Source organism: Pristiophorus japonicus, chromosome 3, assembly GCF_044704955.1.
Source record: "Pristiophorus japonicus isolate sPriJap1 chromosome 3, sPriJap1.hap1, whole genome shotgun sequence".
NCBI lineage: Eukaryota > Metazoa > Chordata > Chondrichthyes > Pristiophoridae > Pristiophorus > Pristiophorus japonicus.
The window spans coordinates 289,806,939-289,831,770 of record NC_091979.1 but is presented as its reverse complement, the minus strand read 5'-3'; the positions used below and the strand labels follow the sequence as shown (position 1 = coordinate 289,831,770).

The window sequence follows — 24,832 nt, the reverse complement described above, 5'->3', positions numbered from 1 at the left end:
AAATGGGTCGCTGGTATGGTCATGGCCATGGAGGGCAACAGAGTATTTGTTATTAAGCTCAAGAATGGGCAAACTTGCAGGAAACACATGCATCAAACAAAGCTGAGGCACATAGACGAGCCAGAGCAGTCAGTTGAAGAAACCGTCGACGACCAACCAACCTACCATTAGCCTTCAGTGGACTCAAGGGTCATCAGTGAACCCGGAATTTCCATCACGGACTTGTTCAATAAAAATGGACTTGCAATTCCTGACATAGCCACTGCCACCTCCAACAAGTCAGCCATCCAGCCACCAGCTACTACAGACTTCACACATTCACCCAAGGCCAGAATTGAACTGAGACGGTCAACCCGGGAGCGTAAAGCACCGGACCGTTTCAACCTGTGAAAGACTGTGATAAGATCTCAGAGGAGGGTACTGTCATGTATGTACATGCTGTTTGTAGCAACCAGATGGTGTCATTAGAGTACTCAGTTTGTACCTTTATTGCATACATAACAATAGTACTCTTCAATCAGTCACGATGTTGCAGCATTGCAAAGTAACTGAACTGCTTTAGCGCTTACACCCTTGTCATTCGAGATGGACGATTGTCATCAGTTACTGGCATTTGGGGGATCAATTAGGAAGGTATATGAAAATTTCCAGAATTATTTTTAGCTTTGGAGGTTTTCCACTGATCCACTGGCGGGCAGAAGCCCAACAGCACATAATATTGATTGATCTTTTTAGTTACTGAAATCACATTAACAGGTTTGAGGAATGAAGATCAAGCTCACTGATATATTGGTGTTGTGTAGTTCATCAATTGTCACTGCAGCACCAGCTATTATCACTAACAGTGCTGTCAGCTCTATAAATTGATAGAACCATGATGCATAGTCAGAAGATGCTTTTTTTAAACCTGAATTGTTATTGTGAGACTAGAATGAAACAGCTTAAAAAGCCTTCTTATGTCTTTATCACAATATTGCTACTTCTTTGGATTTATGAGATTAGCACTCCTATTGGATTAATAGACATCACTTAATGCTGTTTATCACTCTATTTGAGTACTGGCACTAGTAGAGGCATCTAAAGTCTGATTTGATCTGTGTAGTTCTGTAGATTTAGAGAGAAATCAGAACAGATCTTTCGTTTCTATTTGAAGAGAATGACCAGGTGCCCTGCTCCAAAACTTATGTCAATGTTGCTCTGTAACTGGTCACTAGGAGGAGCCCAGGAACAACCTGATTTACTTGCCCTCTGATTTTCCTTACTCTCTTCATCTCCATTGGTAGAAAAACACAATTAGATCATATAGTTCAGGCTTGACTATCAATCAAATTTATTATAAGAAAGAACTTCACACATAAGTAAAAATAAATACAGGAGAAGAATGTTAAACCTACACAATCATCTATCCTTGCATCTTCTCCCCCATCTTTACTTTCTCAACACTGGGGTCATAGACTAAAGTGCACTGGTCTAGCCATCCACCGCCAGATCTGTCTAGGCCACAAAAAGTGTTGTGTGTTTCTCTGTACAACCAAACATTCCACTATTCCAAGTGGTTAAGGACAATCTCAGATTCCTTCTTTGCAGTGAGAAACCACTTTGTCATGCTTCTTTTCCCTGTCCCCTCCACCCTTACCTTAAAATTAAATGTGATTTATTTTATTTGTCTCCATGTCATGGATTTTATCCACACGTGATTGTTGCTGACATTACTATGGGAATCCACAGTGGTGGCATGTGTTCAGCCCACGTAGCTCTTTGATTCAGTCTGATAGCTTTCTGCTTAAAGCATCATCAGCTTCCTGTGAGACCTGCATTTGCCATTACAATCAGCACATTTCAAGGACAAATCATGCAGTACATTGGACTCTATCTATTCCAGTCTGCTTTTCTTTCTCATGGTCACCTTTATGTTGCTATGTTCCATATAACAGTAATATTGTGCACCTCCATGAAGTTTTTGATTGATCACATCATTTACTTCAAAAACAACTGCTGTGTTCAGTGTTCACCTGAGATTGTGATACACTTTTGTCACTTTGTATTTATTTATGATTCCTTGGACGTTTAGATTCTGATTCTTTGCAATAAACTGTGAAAATATTCAGGATGGATCATTTGCCGGGTTCACGGAGACATATATTTGAGTTCTGGGTCTTTTGCAACTTACCCATTCTATTTCAATTGCACTGCACAACAATTATGCTTTCAATTAACAATGCTATAGTTTAGGACATGTAGACAATTGTCTGTTGTATTATGTGCGTGGAGACAAAGGGGGAAAAATTCGGGTCATTTGCTCCTTGCATTAGTGCTAATGGGTCGCAAATAACTTTTCGCCCTGGCGCGGCACCGCTACCAACTCCCAAAATTCCGCGGGAGTTTAACAGTGGCAGTAACCTGTAGTGCCCCACTCCGACCGGTCGCACCCCGGGCCACTACACCGGCAATGCCGACGTCATCAATGTGCGCAGCGACCTGTTTTCACCCCGGAGTGAAAATACGGTAGCCCCGTAAAGCTGTAGGCCGCTCGTGGGGCGGGAAAATTAAAAGGTTGGTGCGGCAATAAAAAATAATTGGCCAACTTACCTGTCAAGTCCTCCTTCTTTGTAGATCGCGGGGTCCATGCAGCGATCTTTCAGTCCGGCACTCCACTTCTGTGCCGGGCTGCTGCCCCCGCTCCCTGGTGGTCCAGCAATGGCCCTGTTTCCTGCCTGCAGAGTCGGGAGCTTGGCCCTCCCCTTTAATGGAAGGGGAGAGCCCTGTCTACCTTCAAGCGTTACGTGTCCCACCACATAGCACTGGAAACTTTGCATGCCTTTGCGCCCTGGTCCTGCCCTCGAGAGCAACTGCAGCGCAAGATTCTGCGCTCCACTTCCTCTCGGGAGCAGTAAGCCCAATATAGCTTGTGGGGTGGGACATCCACGCCTGCCGAAGGAACTCCAGCATCGTGGCTGGTACCACCAAATGGGTTGGTACTGAATTTCGTCCCAAACTTGTTTCAAAAGTAGATAAATTAGGGGATTTCATATTACCACTAAACCTACCCTCATTTTTATTTATTTATTTTTTATTCGTTCCTGTGATATGGGCGGCAGTGGCAAGGCCAGTGTTTATTGCCCAACCCTAATTAGCCTTGAGAAGGTGGTGGTGATTCGCCTTCTTAAACCATGTGGTGAAAGTGTGAACGTACTCCCACAGTGTTGTTCGGGAGGGAGTTACAGGATTTTGATCCATCGATGATGAAGGAACGGTGATATACTTCCAAGTCAGGATGGTCTGTAACTTGGAGGAGAACTTGCAGGTGATGGTGTTCCCATGCGCCTGCTGCCTTTGTCCTTCTAGGTGGTAGAGGTCGTGGGTTTGGGAGGTGTTGTCAAAGAAGCCTGGGCAAGCTGCTGCAGTACATCTTGTAGATGGTACACACTGCAGCCATGGGACACCGGTAGTGGAGGGAGTGAATGTTTAAGTTGGTGAATGGGGTGCTAATCAAGCGGGCTGCTTTGTCCTGGATGGTGGCGAGCTTCTTGAGTGCTGTTGGAGCTGCATTCCATTACACTCTGGACTTGTGCCTTGTAGATGGTGGAAAGCCTTTGGGAAGTCAGGAGGTGAGACACTCACTGCAGAATACCCAGCCTCTGACCTGCTCTTGTAGCCACAGTATTTATGTGGCTGGTCCTGTTAAGTTTCTGGTCAATGGTGACCCCCAGGAAGTTGATGGGGAATTCAGCAATAGAATTGAACACTGCAATCATCAGCGAATATCCCCACTTCTGACCTTATGATGGAGGGAAGGTCATTGATGAAGAAGGTTGGGCCGAGGACACTGCCTTGAGGAACTGCTGCAGCAATGTCCTGGAGCTGAAATGATTGCCCTCTGACAAACAGAACCATCTTCCTTTATGCTAGGTATAACTCCAGCCAGTGGAGAGTTTCCCCCCTGATTCCCATTGACTTCAATTTTACTAGGGCTCCTTGATGCCACACTTGGTCAAATGCTGCCCTGATGTCAAGAACAGTCACTCTCATCTCACCTCTGGAATTCAGCTCTTTTGCCCATGTTTGAACCAAGGCTGTAATGAGGTCTGGAGCCGAGTGGTCCTGGCAGAACCCAAATTGAGCATCAGTGAGTAAGTTATTGGTGAGTAAGTACCGCTTGATAGCAGTGACGATGACACCTTTCCATCACTTTGCTGATGATTGAGAGTAGATTGATGGAGCGGTAATAGGCAGGTTTGGATTTGTCCTGCCTTTTGTGGACAGGACATACCTGGGCAGTTTTCCACATTATCGGGTAGATGCCGGTGTTGCAGCTGTACTGCAGCAGCTTGGCTCGAGGCATGGCTAATTCTGGAGCACAAGTCTTCAGCACTAAGCTTGGATGTTGTCAGAGCCCACATCCTTTGCTATATGCAGTATGCTCAGCCATTTCTTGATATCAGGTGGAGTGAATCGAATTGGCTGAAGACTGGCTTCTGTGATGGTGGGGACCTCAGGCATGGGCCGATATGGATCATCCACTCGGCAGTTCTGGCTGAAGAAAGTTGCAAACGCCTCTGCCTTGCCTTTTGCACTCTATGTTTAGTGTTGGAAAAAGATTGGATGGTTCAATCCAGAATGTTTGAGTTGATTGTGAGTCAGTGGAAACCAGTGCCTGTCCTAGAAGAAGCGTGAAGAATGAAGTTCTTCAAATGGGACAGCGATGCTGATCAATGGTGTAATTTATATCCTGAAGGTGTCAATTATGCTATTGTGTTGCTTATATTGTGTATTTACTGGACAAATCTGCTTCTGATGTACTGATTGTTGCTTGTCCTTAGTTCTGTGGCTGCACAATTATGTTCTATTGGCAGTGAAGATGAAATGGTTGGAGATATTACACCTCATTTTTAATTTCTGAAGAAAGCACCACTGATGGAGACTTCTGTTAATACTATAGCTGTGTCCATAGGGATGGTGAAAGCACAACATTAGAATTTGCCAATGAATTTTTACAAATAGACATTACCCTTTAGCTGCTAGTGAGCAGCGCTTGCCCAACTGTTAGAGATTCATGTAAGGGGACATGTTGCAAATATGATTGAATTCAGTATTAGGTCTGAAAGGGAGAAGGGAAAGTTTCAAACAAATGTCTTAAATTTAAGTCAGTCAAACTTTGAAAGAATGAAGAAAGAAACATCCTACATCCACATGCTCACTTTCCAATAGGGATCACTGGTTAGTAACCTGGCGGGCTTTTTCTCTCCCATGGATGCAAATGCCAATTTTGCTCTGGCTAAGATCAATCAACAACAACAACATTTATATAGCACCTTTAACATAGTGAAACGTCCCAAGGCTCTTCAAAGGAGTATTATGATATAAAACAATTTGGTACTGAGCCGCATAAGTAGAAATTAGTGCAGGTTTCAAGGAGCGTGTCAAAGGAGGAAGGAGAGGTAGAGAGGCGGAGAGATTTAGGAAAGTAGTTCCAGAGATTTGGGTTTAGGCAAAAGAAGGCACGGCCACCAATAGTTGAGTGATTATAATCAGGGATGCTCAAGAGGGCAGAATTAGAGGAGCGCAGACATCTCGGGGAGTTGTCGGGCTGAAAGAGATTACAGAGATAGGGAGGGGCGAGGCCATGGAGGGATTTGAAAATAAGGATGAGAATTTTGAAATCGAGTCATTGCTTAACCGGAAGCCAATATAGGTCAGCAAGCACAGGGGTGATGGGTGATGGGACTTGGTGCAAGTTAGGACATGGGCAGCTGAGTTTTGGATCAACTCAATGTAGAGCACATCTGGGATGTAACTTGTCTATATGACTAAATACCACACTGTATAGTATATTTACCAATTGAATATTCTGGAATAAGGCAAGGGTTTTATTTCCTTTTATTTTTGCTCAGACTAAAGCATTAACTTCCTTTGGATGACATTCTCTCTTTTTTCACCTCAACACTTTTGCTGCTTTTACAATTTCTTTGCCTTCATTGAAAATTAAATAAAACATACTGGTTTGCTGTTACTAGTTTTATTTTTATTTTCTCCCGTTCCTCGTTTTCAAAAGATGGTGGCCCATATTGGGGTATAGTTCTTACAGCTAGCCTATATAAAAGCCTTCATGTCTGACTGATGTTGACCTATTTGAACATGAGAAGCACCAACAGATAAACTCAATTAAGTCCATGCATGCAAGCTTCCAATAGAGGTGGCAATCAAGAATCAGATCTCAGACTTTTTTTAACTACTGTCTTTGCCTAACCCAGGAAAAGTGATGCTAATTCTTTTCTAAGATTAGTTAATTCAGTACAATGGGAGTGGGACGAATTGGATAGCTCCACCAAAGAGCCGGCAGAGACATGATAGGCTGAATGGCCTCCTTCTGTGCTGTACCATTCTCTGATTCTATTCTATGACCACAGTAAACTGGGCTGAACTGTTAATGGGTAAAACTACAGACAGGAAGTGGAAAGTATTCAAAGAAGTATTTCATTCAATACAAAACCACAACATAGCCGTTAATGGCAAAGGCTCCACATGTATAGTGAAGCAACCATGGTCAATAATGAGGTAAGAAACAGTGTCAAGCTAAAAGAAAAAGCTTACACAAATTCAAGGAAAAGTGGAAATCCAGCAGACGGGGAGACAAATGGATACCATAAAAAAATAATGAGGCACAAAAAGGAATATGAAAAACATTTGCGAGATATCAAAGCTAACAGTCAAAATTTATATACATATATATTAAGAGAAGGAGAGTGGTAAAGGGGAATCTGGGGCCATTAAAGAGAGATGCAGGTGAAACTAGAATCAACAATATGGAAATGGCAGACTTGTTAAATAAATACTTTTATATCCATGTTCACAGTGGAGAAAGAGGACAAAATACCAGAGGTACAAGGGAACTTAAAAGGGAAGAAACTTAATGGATTCAATATAAGTAAAAGATTGTAATGGAGAAGATAATGGGACTTACGATAGACAAAGCTCCAGGACCTGATGGTTTCCACCTTTGAATATTAAAATAAATAGGTAAGAAAATTGCAGAAGAGTAAGTTAGAATTTTCCAAAGTTGACCTGATTCAGGAATTGTGCCTTTAGATTGGAAAGTTGCAAATGTCATTCTATTATTTAGGAAGAGAGAATCTACATAACTACAGACACATTAGCTTAACATCCATTGTGAGACAGTTACAATCTATCATCAGAGACAGAGTAACTGAACAATTGGACAAGTATGAGCCGATGAAAGAGAGTCAGCATGGATTTTGAAGGGTAAGTCATGTTCCAATAATCTAGTTGAAGTTTTTGAGGAGGTGGATAGGGGAATACCTATGATGTTGTCACATGGAATTCTAGAAGATATTTGATAAGGTTCCACAAAAAAGATCATTCACAAAAATGAAAGTGCACAGAATTGGGGGAAACCTTGTGACATGGATTGGTGAATGATTGGGAATAGGAGACGGAGAGTAGGGATAACGGGACATTCTCTGATTGGTGGGATGTGTCAAGTGGTGTTCCAAACAGACCTGCACTGTGGTCTCAGTTTTTCACAATATATTCCTTCATCCAAGTAATTTATATAGAGAGTTGTATTTACATGTTTGCAGCTAACACTAAGTTAGGTAGTATAGTAAGTTGTGTATATGGGAGCAGGAAGTTACAAAGAAACGTAGACAGACTTTGTGAGTGGGCAAAATGATAGAATTCAATGTGGATTTGAGAAAGACAAATGGCAATATTTTCTTAAAGAGGAGAAGCAATGGGATTGCACAAAAATAAATCAAAAAAGCTAATGAAATGATGGCCTTTATCTCAAGGGGATTGGAATTCTAAAGTGTGGAAATTAAGCTTCAGTTGTACAGATCCTTGGTCAGGTCCCTCCTGAACTATGACATTCAGTTTTGGGCACTGAACCTCAGGAAATATATATTGTCCTTTGAGAGATATAGAGCAGATTAAACAAAATGAAACCAGGGCTTAAAGGATTACAATACAAGAACAGGTTACATAAACTTGGTTTGTATTCCCTTGAGTTTAGAAGATTGAGGGGTGATCTAATTGAGGTGAATGGATTTTGATGGATTTTTAGGTAAGGTAAAAGAAGAACTTTACCATACCCCAGGATGTCCTAAAACGCTTTACAACCAACGAAGTATTTTTGAAGTGTGTAATCAGTGTAGGAAGCGCAGCAGCCAATTTGTGCACAGCAAAGTCCCACAAACAGCTGTTAATGTGTTATGGTGATGTTGCTTGCGAGATAAATAGTGTCCAGGACACTGGGAAAACTCCCCTGCTCTTCTTTGAAATAATGCCATCGGATCTTTTACATCCTATGTGGCCTCAATTCAATATCTCAACTGAAAGATGCACCTCCGGCAATGCAGCAGTCCCTCTGGACATATATACTTCAAACTAACTTTTCAAACTTCACCGCTTACTCTCTAATGTTTGCCTGGTCGCCCTCAATTGAGGATCAAGAGTGCAAGCTTGAAATGCTTAACTTGCCTGTCCATAGATGGTGTCTGACCCGCTGAGTGTTTCCAGTATTTTCACTTTTTTGTTGTAGGTTTCCAGCAACCGCAGTATTTTGCTTTTTATTGCGGTTGTAGGAAGTTTGGTCAGTTTGAGCCACCGTGGCAGGAACGGCGCGTCCCGTTGCCTGGAGACAAGAACAATGCGGCGCGTCCCGTTGCCTGGAGACAGGAGCGAGGCGGCGCGTCCCGTTGTCAGGCGGCGGCGATCATTCAAAGTGCCGGGACCGAAGGGATTGGTCGGGCGGGGATTTTCCGAGGCCCGGGGCTCTGGTTTGCCGCAGTCCGAGATCAGGAGTGGGCGCTGCAGCAACTGTGGAATAGATCGACCTCACCAGCCGTGGGTCCGGCCCGGCCCGGGTTATATCCCCACCAGCTACGGGCCCGGCCCGGGTTATAGCCCCACCAGCCGCGGGTCCGGCCCGGCTCGTATCCCCACCAACCGCGGGCCCGGCCCGGCCCGGGTTATATTCCCCCCTTCTTCCCCAGCAGCGGGCTCGGGCTATCGCAGCGTCTTTTGTTGTGAAAGTTGAAAACTTGGATCGGCTGCAGGATGGATATGAGCATCAGGCAGCTGTTGGCAGCAGCTGCGGTCTGCGGCAGCGGTACTTACAGCCCATTGCTTATGTACTGAAGTTGGGGATAGCGCCGGGTGCAGGGTGCGGGGGTTCCCGGGGTTGGAAAGCCTTCCCCGGCTTGTTGTATTACAGGGCTACCTGCATTCACTTAGCTTCAGCGCGGGTGCCGAGCTGAAACCATTTCACCATCGCGCTAAAACCTGAGGGTGTGAAAGGCGTGAACTGCCCGCCTCCTCTGCTGGTTAGGGTGTTACTACATTTACACCAACTGTAGTGGAAATCCACCTGCTGGATTTTTCACTGCTCTCTGGGCAAGGGAGGTTAAGCTCTGCCTACTGGCATCTATTTGATCGTTAGATTAAAAGAGTTGGCGCAACATTCTTTTAAACTTGTGGTTTGCAGCAGGTTGCCTCCTCGCGGAATTGTAAAGTGTATTTTTTTTAAAATTTTTAAAAAATTTATTCGTTGCCAATCTTTCCAATTCTTTGTCAGATCATCTTGTCAGATTACAAACGCCAGAGGTCACCTTGCACACATCAAGGATCACTCTGCGCCAATGCTCTTAGCCAAAAGGCCTAGAGCCACTGCACCGTTCCTGGAAGTACTGCAATACCAGGTTCATGCCATGAAGGTGAGGTGGATGGGTCAAGCCACCCCACCCACCTCCTATTTCCAAAAAGCATAGGAGAACCACCTTCCTGATCCAGGGAGAACCACTTTCTGGTCATGGTTACTCCCCTGTCAGGTCAGTTACGCATGATCTTAGCCAAAAGGCCGAGAAGCGATAGTAAAGTGTATTGCTTCAGTCATCCTTAGTTGACTACTCCTGAATTATACTGTACAGTTTGTATTGATGTGAAGCCAATATCGACACACGCTGTATGGTGCAAAAGGACAATACATTGTGCGATTTTCAGCTATTGGTGAACCCTAGACAGTTAAGAGTTATGTCCATTGCCCAGATTTTGAGAGGATTTTTTTAAAGAGTGTAATAAGTATTGAAACATTGCTGCTTAGTATCTGTGCTTTGTTGTATTGTAAATTATTCATGGGAGCCAATGAGAATGGAGATATGGATACAGCAAACGATTTGGAGAATTAGGTAGATCAGCTATGCAACTGTTACTGTATATTTATCAGTGTTAAATGTCATTGTTACATATTGGGATAGCACAGTGAGACTCAAATAAGGGAAGGGGAGAAAATACCTTAAAGTGTTCAACAATTAAGCCTCAAAGTCATTGCTACTGACATTAGTGGTCGAATGCTTAACTTTTTATGATGACATTTTATGCTATTTTAATGCAGGCAATAACTTGTTTATTTTAAGTAGCTTACTACCTCCGATAAAATAGTCAAGAATGGAATGTCATGAATTCATTAAATGTTTGGCTGGTAATATCGTTAACAGTCATTTGTAGGCTTTAATACCGTCTCATTTTATAACCTCTTCGTCTTTTAGCATTTGAATAAATACAAGATTTTATTAAATACAATTCATACAATGTTATGTGCAAGGTGTTTTAATTTTTTTTAACATTTATATTGATCATATTTTTTCAATTATTTTTTAGATTTCAGTACTTTGAAAAAAGCTTATGACTTAATAAAAGTAGCCACTGAAGAAAGATCTACATTGGCTGGAACAGAGACTGTTAGCCCAGATTTATACGTGCACTGTGCAGAACTGGCACTGCAGGTATTGAAATATCTGTCATAGTAAAAAATGCTGTTTGCGATTCAATCTGAATGTTGAAATCTTTGACTCACTTTCAGTCTAAACATGTGCTGGTGGTTTTCCTTCTGCTACAATATAAGTCAATTATAATACTTAACAGTAAATACAAGCCACCTTTCTTACAATAAACTTTGTCAATCAAAAACTATAGAACTAGCCTTGCAATTGATCAGGGCTTTTGAATTTGATTTTTAGAATTTCGCACAGTGTAAAGTAGATATTGAATTACTTCTATACTGCCACAGATCACATTCAGACCCGTCTTACCCACATTCAGACCTATCTCATCCTTCTGACTAGTTTGGCAGCAGTTACTGGAGAGCTGCATATTCTGGTAGTAGATAGCTAGAAAGAAAAAAATAGTAGGTGGCGAGAAGGGATGGGCAGACTCTAATATGGTGTTGGGAAAAACATACTCATTTGACATTCAGAAATTGAATGCATACTATTAGACTGAAATTAGCAGATAGCAATTATTTAAAAAAACTTAGGTTATGGATACAATTATCAGTAATGTATCCACCTTCCAGCTTAATGGGGTGGAAACTTAAAATTAACTAGTCCAATTTGGCTCACTATGGGAGAGCAGTATAGGAGGGCATGAACCAACCAGACTCAATGCAAGGTCCATTTTTCTCCTGGACGCTCTGCAGCCCTTTATTCTCATCATTAACTTTAGTAACTTCAGACCTTTGCCATCTTACCCATATTTTTAGCTGGGGATATGTGATGGGTCATTGGGCATGCAGGGTATAGAAGACAGGTGGAAGCTTCAGGTCCTAGATCCATACCTTTCTTTTTCTCTTTTTTGGACTGCCAGACACACTGTCAGCATTTCCAGTTTTCATTTCAAATCTCCTGCATATTTTTTCTTTACATCGTCTCTTTTTTGTTCTATTAGGTTTCCCCATGTTTTTGACCATTTTAGCTATTGCACATTCTTTTGTTCTTTAATGTCTTCCTTGCCTCATTAAATGACCTTTTCTACCATCTAACAGATTTTCTAATAAGTGGTGTGCAGGCCATTCAATTCATGAGCTTCCTTTATATGCGTGTCTGTCATGTGTCCCTTGTTCTATTTTTGTTTTATGTCATTCTCATTCACCCTATAGAGGGGCGTTATTACTTTCCAGTTTCAATTTCTGTGGGAAGACCTTACACTCAATGTTAACCTGTCTCTTCTTTACAGATGCTGTATATTTCCAGCATTTCCAACTTTGTTCTTTATAAATGTTCCCAATAATATTCTGGATTTGGGTTTAGCTTGCAGATTGAGCTTACATAGATGGTTAGAGTTCAAGTTTTCAAACTTTTTATCTCCAGCCTAGCTGAAAAGGGAAAATAAAGGTAATGCAGCATTTCTTCTTTGTAACTGATATTTTTTGTATTTTTAATATATTTTTTAAGAAATACAAATTACTTCTGGAATATACATTCACTTTTATACATGAACTTTTTCTCTTTTAGTTTGAGCACCAAGATATTAGCCAGGATTGCCTGGATATGTATTTCAAAGGAGCGCTTCCATACAATCAGTTTTTGGTTAGAGCATATCTTTGCCAAGCTCAACTGTGTGCTCCAAAATATGCCACGGACACAGTAAGATTTGTTTTACTTATTTGAATAAGTAATTTAAATTATTTCAAAGCAAAACCTTCTTAACAAATGGCTGCTAAATGTCATAAATAAGTTCAACTTTGAGAACTGTGTGAATAATATATTTTTAACCATATATATATGTGTGCCTGTATATAAAATGAAATACCTGTAGATCACCTGTGGCATAGCTCATGGCAAGTTAGATGATATCCTGTTGTATAACAAGCTTGCTTTTCCCTTTAAAACATAAAGGGAGTGATTTTCAACTGCTGTCCACCCGTTTCTCACCTGAAAAGTAGGTGGCTGGCAAGTGAAAATCAGGTTTGGTGGGAATCATGGACACCCTATTGACTCATAGGGCCCGATTGATGTATTTTTCAGGTGGGCCCGTAAATAGGCGAGCAGCTCGTCCGCCTAAAACAGATGAGGCTGCTTAAATATGTAAATTGGAGTCCTATGCTGGTTGTAGCACCCCAATTGTAATTTCCAGATATAAATAGGCAGAGCATAACTGCCTAACCAACTGTTTTTCTTACATTGGCAAGAATTGTTGGGGTACAGCCTTTCCGCTGAATTACCTGCTTGTTTACCTCAAAAGTCTAATTATCACTTTATTAATATTAATGAGAGATATTTGTTAATTGGTATGTGCTTGTAAATTTCCAGCTGCAGATCAGATGAAACCAAAGTGAAATGCACTATTTATGTGTTTTTCATACTTCTGACAATTTGAAAATTTGAAAATCAGCTGGACAAAATCAGCTTCGCTCAATTGGTACATTTTCGCTTATGAAATCCAATCCAGGATTTGAGCGCAAAGTCTCGGCTGATGCTTCATTGCTAAGGGAGTGCCAGATTAGATGTTCAATTGAAACCTCATCTGCCTGGTTTGGTGGATGTTAAGGACCTCATGGCACTACTTCAAGGGTGGAAGGGAATTTTCCCAGTAGCCAACATTCTTCCCTCAATCACTATCCTCCAAAAGAGATTGAGGGTAATTTTAACTTCGAGCGATCGTGTAAAATGGGCAGTATCAGATACATCTCTCCCGATTTTCATTTTCAAGAAAGTCAAAATATCATGGAATTGTATGCCATAATGGGAGTGTGGATGCCCTTTCACCTATACAATCTGGGATTTAATCCAACCGAAGTGATGAAATAAGTCTCTGCCTATTGATTTCCATGAAGTTGAAATTTTTATTCCAAATGGGAGAAGCCCTGCAGCTCAAAACTGTCTATTTAATGGCATTGTTCTGGCTGTCCCACTCAACGACCATAAGAATGGTTGCTGGAGGAAATAATTGTTCTTCTGCGAAAGATACAATTTTGGATAATATTTAAGAAGCTTTACTCTCTATTTGGTCTGCTACAGCTGGCCCAGGAATAATGCTGACACAGGGTGCCCAGAATAGGAAAGTGTTCCATTCCCCAGCAATGACAATACTCATCTTGAGAACAAAAACTTATTTAATGTCATCTTCCAGTCAGATGTAGCATGAACTGACAACTTATGATACCTGGATGAACATTGAATCTTTTGACACTTGATAGGCATTACAGAACAATCCACAATAAAAGATCTATAATTTGGCTAGCTATAGTTCACAAGACTACTGTGACTTCAACCAAGCGATTGGACTTTGCATTCCAACCGACAGAAACTTTAGCTGCTCCAAGAAAATCGCTGGCTAAAGTCCATTTTAAAAGTTCCAGGACACTGGCACACATGGATGCCCGACTGATTGTTGTGTCTAATACATCTTAGTCATCAGTGTCTGTAGATACTGCCTGCCAAACATCGCATTGCTCACATTTGCCCTGTGGGTTCTGTCTGGCCAGGTGCAGGTGATTTGCTGATGGCTGTTCCTGCCTGTGTGACCATGCCAAGTGCTTTTCTAGCCTGAGTGTTCTTCACAATTTACATAGAATATTTGTTTTATATATTTATTGCCATTTTGGATAGACCCCAGAGAAAGACCCGGATATTGACTGGGGCGGGTTTGGTAAGTGGTGGGGGGGTGGTGGGTGGGAACGGAGGACGGAGTTTTGGACAGAAAACCCAGATGTCCAGGAAGCTTTCACCCCATAGTGTGCAAATTATTTTAACAGGATACCCCCACCCCCCGGAAGTCAACCTGATTGACAGGCTTGACTTCCAGTCAGATGGGGAGCACTCTGGAGCAGGCCACAGCCACAGCTCAGGAACCTGCAGCTGCTAGTGAAAGCGTGGGGGAAGGGTCTGCCAATCCACGACCCTGAAAGGTGTCTGATCCTCGAGCGGGGATTATTTGTATGGGGTGTTGTCCAATCCAAGGGAAAATGATAAACTTGAGGGGACGGGGGAAGCACTCCTGCTCCTCCTCACCCACAAGCAGAGCTGTAAAGGCACTTACTTTTTCCCCAAAGCTGTCCTCGCCTCCCTTCAGCTGCCGGGTTTCCTGAGGCCTGGGAAACCTGGCTGGCCAGGGTTAAACTTGCAAAAAACGGTTAAATCTGAGACAACCAACCTCATTAAAATATTTGAATGGCCAACTGCCTCCTGGGAGTGGGTTGGCTGCCTGCCCCTTGTCCCGCCAACTATAAGTATGTGGGTTGGAGGTGGGTTGGGGTCAGGTTTGAGATTTTAAACATTTTAATATCTCACCCGACCCCAACCCACCCTTTTTAGGGGTTAAAATTAACTGCAAAGTTTTTTAATTAGAGTAGATCAATTTGAGTGTAATGTTGAAGTTGGGATTGGTCATGCAGTGTTCCATTAATAGAGTTCCTGAACCTATAGAAAATACAATTTTAAAATTTATGGACTGCATAGTGTGGAACAGGGATGAATCTGTACATCATGCGTCACAATATTGCATGAAATTTGATGCTTATAACATATCAAATGTTTATGAAATTCACGAGTACTTGGTGAAACTTTAACCTGTGTTTCTTTTTCAGCGGCTGTCTGTTTTGTGTAATTCCAACATTTTATTTTATTTTGGATTTAAAGCTTTAAATTAAATAAAAATGTTTTGATATGGAGTGGTGTGAACATCCTCAATGGGGAAAAGTCTCATTTCTAACTTTACATTCCTTTTTTTGGAAAGGTAAATAATTGTAACTGCCTAACTACATGTTTTCTCTTCCAGAATGGTTTGAATAAGACTGTACGGTACATCCTGAATGCTATAAAATATGCAAATGCTGAAAGCAGGTATGATAGTTTTAATGTAGCTAATCAATAAGTCATAGTTATAATTGCAAAATAATTCAAATATCATTGATATACAAGCAGTCATATGAGATAGGCAAAAGAAGGATGAATTGTCCTATTTCTTAAAAACTTCTCTCTTTTTCTTTATTTGTTCTGGGCTGTGGGCGTTGCTGGCAAGGCCAACATTTATTGCCGATCTCTAATTGCTCTTGAGAAGGTGGTGGTGAGCTGCCTTCTTGAATCGCTGCCATTGTTGGAGCTGCACTCATCCAGGCGTGTGGAAAGTATTCTATCACACTCCCTACTTGTGCCTTATAGATGGTGGAAAGGCTTTGGGGAGTCAGGAGGTGAGACACTGGCTTCAGAATACCCAGCCTCTGACCTGCTCTTGTAGTCACAGTATTTATGTGGCTGGTCCAGTTAAGCATCTGGTCATTGGTGACCCCCAGGATGTTGATGGTGGGGGATTCGGTGATAGTATTGCCGTTGAATATCAAGGGGAGGTGATTAGACTCCTGCTTGTTCGAAATAGTCATTGCCTTGCACTTGTGTGGCGCAAATGTTACTTGCCACTTACCAGCCCAAGCCTGAATGTCGGCCAGGTCTTGCTCCCTGTGGGCATGGACAGCGTCATTTTCTGAGGAGTTGCGAATGGCACTGAACACTGCAATCATCAGTGAACATCCCCACTTCTGACTTTATGATGGAAGGAACGTCATTGATGAAGCAACTGCAGCTGGTTGGGCCCGGGACACTGCCCTGAGGCATTCCTGCAGTGATGTCCTTGGGCTGAGATGATTGATCGTCAGCAATCACAATCATCTTCCTTTGTGCGAGATATGTTTCCAGCCAGTGGAAAGTTTTCCCCCTCATTTCCATTGAATTCAATTTTATTGGGCGACTTGATGCCACACTTGGTTAAATGCTGCCTTGATGTCAAGGGCAGTGACTCTTACCTCACCTCTGGAATTCAGCTCTTTTGTCCATGTTTGGACCAAGGCTGGAATGCAGTCTGGAGCTGAGTGGTCCTGGAGGAAAAAAGAAAAAGAAAGACTTGCATTTATATAGCGTCTTTCACAACCACCGGACTTCTCAAAGTGCTTTGCAGCCAATTAAGTACTTTTTGGAGTGTAGGCACTGTTGTAATGTGGGAAATGCGGCAGCCAATTTGCGCACAGCAAGCTCCCACAAACAGCAGTGTGATAATGACCATATAATCTGTTTTTGTTATGTTGATTGTGGGATAAAAATTGGCCAGGACACTGGGGATAAGTCCCCTGCTCTTCTTTGAAATAGTGCCATGGTATCTTTTACATCCACTTGAGAGCAGATGGGGCATATAAGAACATAAGAACATAAGAATTAGGAACAGGAGTAGGCCATCTAGCCCCTCGAGCCTGCTCCGCCATTCAACAAGATCATGGCTGATCTGGCCGTGGACTCAGCTCCACTTACCCGCCCGCTCCCCGTAACTCTTAATTCCCTTATTGGTTAAAAATCTATTTATCTGTGATTTGAATACATTCAATGAGCTAGCCTCAACTGCTTCCTTGGGCAGAGAATTCCACAGATTCACAACCCTCTGGGAGAAGAAATTCCTTCTCAACTCGGTTTTAAATTGGCTCCCCTGTATTTTGAGGCTGTGCCCCCTAGTTCTAGTCTCCCCGACCAGTGGAAACAACCTCTCTGCCTCTATCTTGTCTATCCCTTTCATTATTTTAAATGTTTCTATAAGATCACCCCTCATCCTTCTGAACTCCAACGAGTAAAGACCCAGTCTACTCAATCTATCATCATAAGGTAACCCCCTCATCTCCGGAATCAGCCTAGTGAATCGTCTCTGTACCCTCTCCAAAGCTAGTATATCCTTTTTAAAGTAAGGTGACCAAAACTACACGCAGTACTCCAGGTGCGGCCTCACCAATACCCTGTACAGTTGCAGCAGATCCTTCCTGCTTTTGTACTCCATCCCTCTTGCAATGAAGGCCAACATTCTATTCACCTTCCTGATTACCTGCTGCACCTGCAAACTAACTTTTTGGGATTCATGCACAAGGACCCCCAGGTCCCTCTGCACCGCAGCATGTTGTAATTTCTCCCCATTCAAATAATATTCCCTTTTACTGTTTTTTTTTTCCAAGGTGGATGACCTCACATTTTCCAACATTGTATTCCATCTGCCAAACCTTAGCCCATTCGCTTAACCTATCTAAATCTCTTTGCAGCCTCTCTGTGTCCTCTACACAACCCGCTTTCCCACGAATCTTTGTGTCATCTGCAAATTTTGTTACACTACACTCTGTCCCCTCTTCCAGGTCATTTATGTATATTGTAAACAGTTGTGGTCCCAGCACCGATCCCTGTGGCACACGACTAACCACCGATTTCCAACCCGAAAAGGACCCATTTATCCCGACTCTCTGCTTTCTGTTAGCCAGCCAATTCTCTATCCATGCTAATACATTTCCTCTGACCCCGCGTACCTTTATCTTCTGCAGTAACCTTTTGTGTGGCACCTTATCGAATGCCTTTTTGAAATCTAAATACACCACATCCATCGGTACACCTCTATCCACCATGCTCGTTATATCCTCAAAGAATTCCAGTAAATTAGTTAAACATGATTTCCCCTTCATGAATCCATGTTGCATCTGCTTGATTGCACTATTCCTATCTAGATGTCCCGCTATTTCTTCCTTAATGATAGCTTCAAGCATTTTCCCCACTACAGATGTTAAACTAACCGGCCTATAGTTACCTGCCTTTTGTATGCCCCCTTTTTTAAACAGAGGCGTTACATTAGCTGCTTTCCAATCCGCTGGTACCTCCCCAGAGTCCAGTGAATTTTGGTAGATTATAATGAATGCATCTGCTATAACTTCCACCATCTCTTTTAATACCCTGGGATGCATTTCATCTGGACCAGGGGACTTGTCTACCTTCAGTCCCATTAGCCTATCCAGCACTACCCCCCTAGTGATAGTGATTGTCTCAAGGTCCTCCCTTCCCACATTCCCGTGACCAGCAATTTTTGGCATGCTTTTTGTGTCTTCCACTGTGAAGACGGAAGCAAAATAATTATTTAAGGTCTCAGCCATTTCCACATTTCCCAATTTTAAATTCCCCTTCTCATCTTCGAAAGGGACCAACATTTACTTTCGTCACTCTCTTCCATTTTATATATCTGTAAAAGCTTTTACTATCTGTTTTTATGTTTTGCACAAGTTTACTTTCGTAATCTATCTTTCCTTTCTTTATTGCTTTCTTCGTCATTCTTTGCTGTCGTTTAAAATTTTCCCAATCTTCTAGTTTCCCACTAACCTTGGCCACCTTATACACATTGGTTTTTAATTTGATACTCTCCTTTATTTCCTTGGTTATCTACGGCTGGTTATCCCTTCTCTTACCGCCCTTCTTTTTCACTGAAATATATTTATGTTGAGCACTATGAAAGAGCTCCTTAAAAGTCCTCCACTGTTCCTCAATTGTGCCACCGTTTAGTCTGTGTTTCCAGTCTACTTTAGCCAACTCTGCCCTCATCCCACTGTAGTCCCCTTTGTTTAAGCATAATACGCTCGTTTGAGACACTACTTCCTCACCCTCAATCTGTATTACAAATTCAGCCATACTGTGATCACTCATTCCGAGAGGATCTTTTACTAGGAGATCGTTTATTATTCCTGACTCATTACACAGGACCAGATCTAAGATAGCTTGCTCCCTTGTAGGTTCTGTAACATACTGTTCTGAGAAACAATCCCGTATGCATTCTATGAATTCCTCCTCCAGGCTACCCCGTGCGATTTGATTTGACCAATCGATATGTAGGTTAAAATCCCCCATGATTACTGCCGTTCCTTTTTCACATGCCTCCATTTTTCCCTTGATTATTGTCCGCCCCACCATGAAGTTAGTATTTGGGGGCCTATAAACTACGCCCACCAGTGACTTTTTTCCCTTACTATCTCCAATCTCCACCCACAATGATTCAACATTTTGTTCATTAGAGCCAATATCATCTCATAACTGCCCTGAAATCATCCTTTATTAACAGAGCTACCCCACCTCCTTTCCCTTCTTGTCTATCCTTCCGAATTGTCAGACACCCTTGTATGTTTAATTCCCAGTCTTGGCCACCCTGCAACCACGTTTCTGTAATGGCTACCAAATCATACCCATTTGTAATGATTTGTGCCATCAACTCATTTACTTTATTTCGAATGCTGCATGCGTTCAGGTAGAGTGTTTTAATACTAGTTTTTAAACCATGATTTTTAGTTTTGACCCCTCCTGCAGCCCCCTTAGATTCATACATATTGTCCCTTCCTATCACCTTGTGGTTTACCCTTACTCCAGTGCTACTCTGCTTTGTTGTCTCCTGCCTTTTGCATTCTTTCTTGGGGGTCCTGTTCATCTGAGCTCTCGCCCACTCTAACTAGCTCAGAGCCCTCTCCTGGGTTCTGAATACTCCTTGCATTGAGGCACAGAGCTTTCAGGTTTGCCTTTTTATTACACTTTGACCCTTTAGAATTTTGCTGTACAGTGGCCCTGTTTATTTTTTGCCTTGGGTTTCTCTGCCCTCCACTTTTCATCATCTCCTTTCTGTATTTTGCTTCTGTCTCCATTTTGTTTCCCTCTGTCTCCCTGCATTGGTTCCCATCCCCCTACCATATTAGTTTAACTCCTCCCCAACAGCACTAGCAAACACTCCCCCCTAGGACATTGGTTCCGGTCCTGCCCAGGTGCAGACCGTCCGGTTTGTATTGGTCCCACGTCCCCTAGAACCGGTTCCAATGCCCCAGGGATTTGAATCCCTCCCTGCTGCACCACTGCTCAAGCCACGTATTCATCTGAGCTATCCTGTGATTCCTAGTCTGACTTGCATATGGCACTGGTAGCAATCCCGAGATTACAACTTTTGAGGTCCTACTTTTTAATTTAGCTCCTCGCTCCTTAAATTCGTCTCGTAGACCTCATCCCGTTTTTTACCTATATAGTTGGTACCTATATCCACCACGACAACTGGCTGTTCACCCTCCCTTTTCAGAATGTCGCTCCGAGACATCCTTGACCCTTGCACCAGGGAGGCAACATACCATCCTGGAGTCTTGGTTGCGGCCACAGAAATGCCTATCTGTTCCCCTTACAATCGAATCCCCTATCACTATTGCTCTCCCACTCTTTTTCCTGCCCTCCTGTTTAGCATCTCATCCAGAAGACGGCACCTCCGTGCAGAACTCCCTCAGCTCTGCACTGAAGTGTCAACCTAAATTTGTTTATACGCTCATGTCCCTGGAATGGAACTTGAACCCACAACCTTCTGATTCAGAGGCGAGTGTGCTACCCACTGAGCCACAGCTAACACTATTGGACTCAAACTGAGCATTGGTGATCAGCTTATTGGTAAGTAAATGCTGATTGATAGCACTGTCGACTTTGCTGATGATTGAGAGTAAACTGATGGGGTGGCAATTGGCTGGATTGGATTTGTCCGACTTTTTGAGGACAAGACATACCTGGTAGTTTTCTCCATTGTCGGGTATGTTATATATGTAAACCTGTAAATACCTTGTTTACCCACCAGAGGGCTCATCCCCTGGAGTCCCAAGGGATCCCACAATCCGTTGGGAGCACCTGTACATAAGGAGGCCTCGCAGGCTGGAGAGACACTCTGGAGACCTGTAATAAAGGACTACAGTCACACATTACTTTGAGCTTACAGTATCTGGTCAGATTCTTTATTCAAGACATAACAACTGGCGACGAGATACAGATGACGAACCCCACCACAACAATGCAGAGAACCATGAGCATCCTGGAGAAATTTTCGGAGGAAGATGATTGGGAAATCCTTGTGGAGTGACTCGACCAATACTTCGTGGCCAACGAGCTGGAAGGAGAAGCGAATGCTGCCAAACAAAGGGCGACCCTCTTCACTGTTTACGGGGCACCAACGTATGGCCTCATGAAACATCTGCTCGCTCCAGTGAAACCCACAGAGAAGTCATAGAATGATTTATGCACACTGGTCTGGGAGCATCTAAACCCGAAGGAAAGCGGTCTGATGGTGAGGTACCGGTTCTACACGTACAAGAGGGACAGGAAGTGGTGAGCTACGTCGCCGAGCTAAGGCGCCTTGCAGAACATTGCGAATTTGAAGGACACTTGGAGCACATGCTTAGGGACTTCTTTGTACTTGGCATTGGCCGTGAAGTAATACTTCGCAAACTTTTGACTGGAGAGACCTTGAGTAAAGCCATAGCAATAGCCCAGGCATTCATTGCCACCAGTGACAATACCAAACAAATCTCTCAGCCCACGAGTGCTGCTACAAGTAATGTGAACAAAGTAATGTTGTTTTCCAATCGTAACAAACAGGGCAGGACTCCTGCACGTCCGCAGATGTCTCAGAGTCCACCATCAAGGATGGTGAATGCAAGGCCATTAACACCTTGTTGGCGCTGCAGAGGTGATCAGCGATTCCATTCATGCTGCTTCAAAGGATACGTTTGCAAAGGCTGTGGAACAATGGGACACCTTCAACGTATGTGCAGGCGAGCTGCAAACCCTGCTAATCCTGCAAACCACCATGTTGCAGAGGAGGACAGATCTACGGTGGATCACGACGAACCAGAGTCTCAGACTGAAGAGGCAGAGGTATATAGGGTGCACACAGTTACCGCAAAGTATCCCCTGATAATGCTGAAGGTTGAATTAAATGGACTCCCAGTGTCAATGGAGCTGGACACGGGCACGAGCCAGTCCATAATGAGCAAAAAGACTTTTGATAAATTGTGGTGCAGCAAGGGCTCAAGGCCAGTCCTGACCCCCACTCGTACTAAACTGAGAACGTACACAAAAGAACTGATTCCCGTAATAGGCAGTGGTACCGTAAAGATCTCCTACGATGGAGTGGTGCACAATTTACCACTCTGGGTGGTAGCGGGAGATGGCCCCACGCTGTTCGGCAGAAGCTGGCTGGGAAAGATACGCTGGAACTGGGACGACGTCCGAGCACTTTCATCCGTCAATGACACTTCATGTGCCCAGGTCCTAAACAAGTTCCCCTCGCTGTTCGAACCGGGCATCGGGAAGTTCCAAGGAGCAAAAGTGCAGATCCACTTGATTCTGGGGGCACGACCCACCCATCACAAGGCGAGACGGTACCGCACATGATGAGCGAGAGGGTGGAGATCGAGTTGGACTGGTTGCAACGAGAGGGCATCATCTCGCCGATCGAATACAACGAGTGGGCCAGTCCTCAAGGAAGACGGCACCGTCAGAATCTGTGGTGATTACAAAGTAGCTATCAATCATTTGTCCCTGCAGGATCAATACCCGGTACCAAAGGCAGACGACCTATTTGCGACGCTGGCGGGAAGAAAAATGTTCACGAAGCTGGACTTGACCTTGTCCTACATCGAGGAATCATCGAAGGGCATCACCTGCATCAACACGCAGAAAGGTCTCTTGATTTTCAAGTGATGCCCGTTTGGGATTCGATCGGCCGCGGCGATATTCCAGAGGAATATGGAAAGCTTGCTGAAGTCGGTCCCACGCACAGTAGTCTTCCAGGATGACATCTTGGTTACAGGTCGAGACACCATCGAGCACCTGCAGAACCTGCAGGAGGTTCTTCGTTAGCTTAATCGTGTGGGGCTCAGGTTAAAACGCCGAAGTGCGTTTTCCTGGCGCCTGAAGTGGAGTTCCTGGGGAGAAGAATCGCGGTGGACGGCATCAGGCCCACCGATTCGAAGACGGAGGCAATCAAGAACGCACCGAGACCACAGAATGTGATGGAGCTGCTGTTTTTTCGAGGACTCCTGAACTACTTTGATAACTTCTTACTGGGACTTAGCACACTGTTAGAACCATTGCACTCTTTACCGTGTAAAGGAGTTGAATGGGTGTGGGGTAAAAGCCAAGAAAATGCCTTTGAGAAATCTAGGAAACTGTTATGCTCAAAAAAATTGCTTGTGTTGTATGATTCATGTAAGCGTTTGGTACTAGCATGTGGTGCGTCATCATACGGTGTCAGGTGTGTATTGCAACAAGCTAATGAATCTGGGAAATTGCAACCGGTTGCTTATCCATCCAGAAGTCTAAGGCTGAGAGGGCCTACAGCATGATCGAAAAAGAAGTGTTAGCGAGTGTTTACGGGATAAAGAAAATGCATCAATATCTGTTTGGGCTCAAATTTGAATTGGAAACCAACCATAAGCCACTTATATCCCTCTTTTCTGAAAGTAAGGGGATAAATACGAGTGCATCGGCCCGCATCCAGAAATGGGCGCTCACATGGTCCACATAAAACGACGCCATCCGCCACAGGCCAGGCACAGAAAACTGTGCCAATGCTCTCCGTAGGCTGCCATTGCCCACCACAGGGATGGAGATGGCCCGCAGATTTAGTTATGATAATGGAAGCATTCGAGAGTGAGCAATCACCTGTTACCGCCCGACAGATTATAACCTGGACGAGCCAGGACCCTTTACTGTCCTTCGTAAAAATCTGTGCTCCACGGGAGTTGGTCTAGTGTCCCGTTAGAGATGCAGGAAGAAATAAAGCCGTACCAGCGGCGCAGAGATGAAATGTGCATACAGGCAGACTGCCTCCTATGGGGTAATCGGGTAGTGGTGTGAAAAAAGGGCAGGGACACTTTCATTAGTGACCTCCCAGGCATTGTAATGATGAAAGCGATAGCCAGATCCCACGTGTGGTGGCCCGGTATCGGTACAGATTTAGAGTCCTGCGTGCACAAATGTAACACATGTTCACAGTTAAACAGTGCATCCAGGGAGACGCCACTAAGTTTATGGTCCTGGTCCTCCAAACCGTGGTCCTGGGTCCATATCGACTATGCAGGCCCATTCTTGGGAAAAAATGTTTCTTGTGGTTGTAGATGCGTACTCCAAATGGATTGAATGTGAGATAATGTCGGCAAGCACGTCCGCTGCCACCATTGAAAGCCTGCGGGCCATGTTTGCCATGCACGGCCTGGCTAATGTCCTTGTGAGTGACAATGGGCCGTGTTTCACCAGTGCCGAGTTCAAAGGGTTCCTGACCCGCAATGGGATCAAACATGTCACATATGCCCCATTTAAACCAGCGTCCAATAGTCAGGCAGAGCGAGCAGTGCAAACAATCAAACTGAGCTTGAAGAGGGTAATTGAAGGCTCACTGCAGATTTGCCTAT

At 43.5% G+C, this 24,832-nt stretch overlaps 1 protein-coding gene and 1 pseudogene across 2 annotated transcripts in view; one reads left to right on the top strand and one right to left on the bottom strand.

Annotated features, from left to right (window-relative positions):
- Positions 1 to 8,706: 8,706 nt before the first annotated feature.
- Positions 8,707 to 24,832, top strand: part of LOC139260323 (cilia- and flagella-associated protein 46) — a 681,403-nt gene continuing 665,277 nt past the window's right edge. For both annotated transcript variants that reach the window (XR_011592768.1, XM_070876797.1), the window contains exons 1-4: positions 8,707 to 9,127; positions 10,675 to 10,799; positions 12,306 to 12,437; positions 15,571 to 15,635. Coding sequence is in view for 1 of the 2 variants with exons in the window: in XM_070876797.1 (XP_070732898.1) it covers positions 9,076 to 9,127; positions 10,675 to 10,799; positions 12,306 to 12,437; positions 15,571 to 15,635 (374 nt within the window). In the remaining variant the exon portion in view is untranslated. The remainder of the gene's footprint in view (positions 9,128 to 10,674; positions 10,800 to 12,305; positions 12,438 to 15,570; positions 15,636 to 24,832) is intronic.
- On the bottom strand, positions 9,680 to 9,886 carry LOC139260509 (U2 spliceosomal RNA; annotated as a pseudogene).